General features: G+C 44.9%; 1 protein-coding gene across 2 annotated transcripts in view; it reads right to left on the bottom strand.

The window, feature by feature from the left end:
- The window catches only part of RNF43 (ring finger protein 43), a 118,743-nt gene continuing 116,783 nt past the window's right edge, over positions 1-1,960 (bottom strand). The window contains exons 9-10 of one of the 2 annotated variants that reach the window (XR_004643445.1): positions 1,457-1,606; positions 1-1,314 (exon numbers count right to left, since the gene is read on the bottom strand). Coding sequence is in view for 1 of the 2 variants with exons in the window: in XM_034752784.1 (XP_034608675.1) it covers positions 1,563-1,606 (44 nt within the window). In the remaining variant the exon portion in view is untranslated. Of the gene's footprint in view, positions 1,607-1,960 lie in introns of both variants that reach the window. The other variant, XM_034752784.1, reaches the window with a different exon arrangement.

The following is a 1,960-nucleotide window of genomic DNA, read 5'->3' as shown; positions in this document are numbered from 1 at the left end:
ACTTAGGGATCTGGGGCAAAAATCAGTACTTGGTCCTGCTAGTGAAGGCAGGGGGCTGGACTCAATGACCTTTCAAGGTCACTTCCAGTTCTAGGAGATAGGTATATCTCCATATATATTAAGTTTTTATGTTGCAATAAGAAATCATGAGCTTGATGCAGGACTCACTGAGTGACGTTCGCTGGCTTGTGTTATACAGGAGCTCAGATTAGATGATCATAATCATAATCATAATGCTCCCTTCAGGCCTTAACACTTGTGAATCCATGAATTCCTGGATTTCTAAGGTAAATACAAGCAACAAAAAAACCTCCCCAATTTTTCCCCAATGTCTCCATCAGAAAGAAGCTAGAAAAGGACACAGCTGATTTTGAAGAATTCTTTTGCAGGTCACTGAAAAGAGCGTAAGTTTCCAGAAATGTTAGTTGGGATGGAGCTCTACTGAGCATTTACTGTCCCAGATGCTTTCCCGGGGACTTCAGTGTGCGTCTCACTGTGTCACGTGATGACAATGGCAATGATCACGATGAGGAAGGCAGAGAAGGAGGACCCATGCTGGCTCATGGATTAAGAGGATAGTCTCTCATTTCTCCATGATTCCCATGCTTTCCAAAAAGATGTTTAGAGAGGCTTTGAAACATGCACCACAAGTGAGCTACTCAGCACAGTTACAGGGCTGGCCTTTATAATTACTTTGATAATTAAGCAAAGACTTAAGTGATGAATGAGAAATCTAATAACATTTCCAGGTAACGTAATGGATTCTGCGAAAATTCTCAGCCCCAGCTCTTTCCTGGAAATGCTAGCAGAATCCTGAATGTCCTCACTGCTCCTCCAGCTGGATCCTAGTATCGGCAAAACTACAAGTTGTCCCCACCCTGGCCTCAGCTGAAGGATAGTTAATTGCCAAGTGGCAGGGACCCTCAATTCCCACTGCAGTCAATGGAAGCATCTTGCAGGGTCAGGACCTAAGAGAGCTCCTGCAGTGTAGAAATGGAAGAGAGTATCTTGTGTTTAAGTTTGAGAAATAAGAGTATTCAGGGTTAGTGAAGTAGGCTGGCCTGACTTTGACCTAAGTGAGGAAATGAAAAAGGCAGGAGCTATTTGGCTATATAATGTCATCTCTGCAGCTTTTAGTCTCATAGGTCTGCCCATTTCCAAAAGCCTCCAAACTCCCACAGGTTTGTGACCATGCCAAAATACCGGTTTATGTCTACCCAGCAGGCTCTCCAGATAACGAACACTGGACACAGGGTTGGAATGAGTAAGTCCATGCCCCCAGAGTGTCTTCTGATCAGTGTGTGCTGTCCGTGCCTTAAAAAGAGAGAGGAGTGGTGGTTTTGTGTGACCACAATATAGTAAAGTGGGCGGGGAGCAGGCAGGAGGGGGCATCATGGAGGTTACCAGCACATTTTGTTTCTCAGTGTGGGGCAGACTAGGACTGTTACTACACTACCTGCTCAGAGATACAGGAAATAAGTCACTGATTCCAGTTCTTGTTCGTTTCCTGAATGTTTTGTCCACTCTGGCTCTCTGTAGTAGGCAGAGGAGTTCATCTTTCATTAAACAGAATGTTCGTACACATCTTGGATCTCCTCCTTGGATCCTGCATTCAAAAAAGAAAATGTAAGTTATAGGTATCCCAACCCCCAAGGCCCAACTCCAACGGGGTCTTGATCCAGAGAACAATAAATGCCCCCAGCTTCCTGCCAGCATGTCCTGGGGGAACCTGCATAGTCAGTCTAACCTTCCCAGGTAATGAATAGTCCAAGCTATAGCTAAGGATAAAACCAAACTGCTCTTATAAGTGCCTGGTTCGCTCAGTATCAGAGGGGTAGCCGTGTTAGTCTGAATCTGTAAAAAGCAACAGAGGGTCCTGTGGCACCTTTGAGACTAACAGAAGTATTGGGAGCATAAGCTTTCGTGGGTAAGAACCTCACTTCTTCAGATGCAAGAAGTG

This window comes from Trachemys scripta, chromosome 18 (assembly GCF_013100865.1).
Source record: "Trachemys scripta elegans isolate TJP31775 chromosome 18, CAS_Tse_1.0, whole genome shotgun sequence".
NCBI classification, from domain to species: Eukaryota; Metazoa; Chordata; order Testudines; family Emydidae; genus Trachemys; species Trachemys scripta.
Note: the sequence above shows the minus strand (reverse complement) of the source record. Positions and strands in the feature narration are given on the sequence as shown.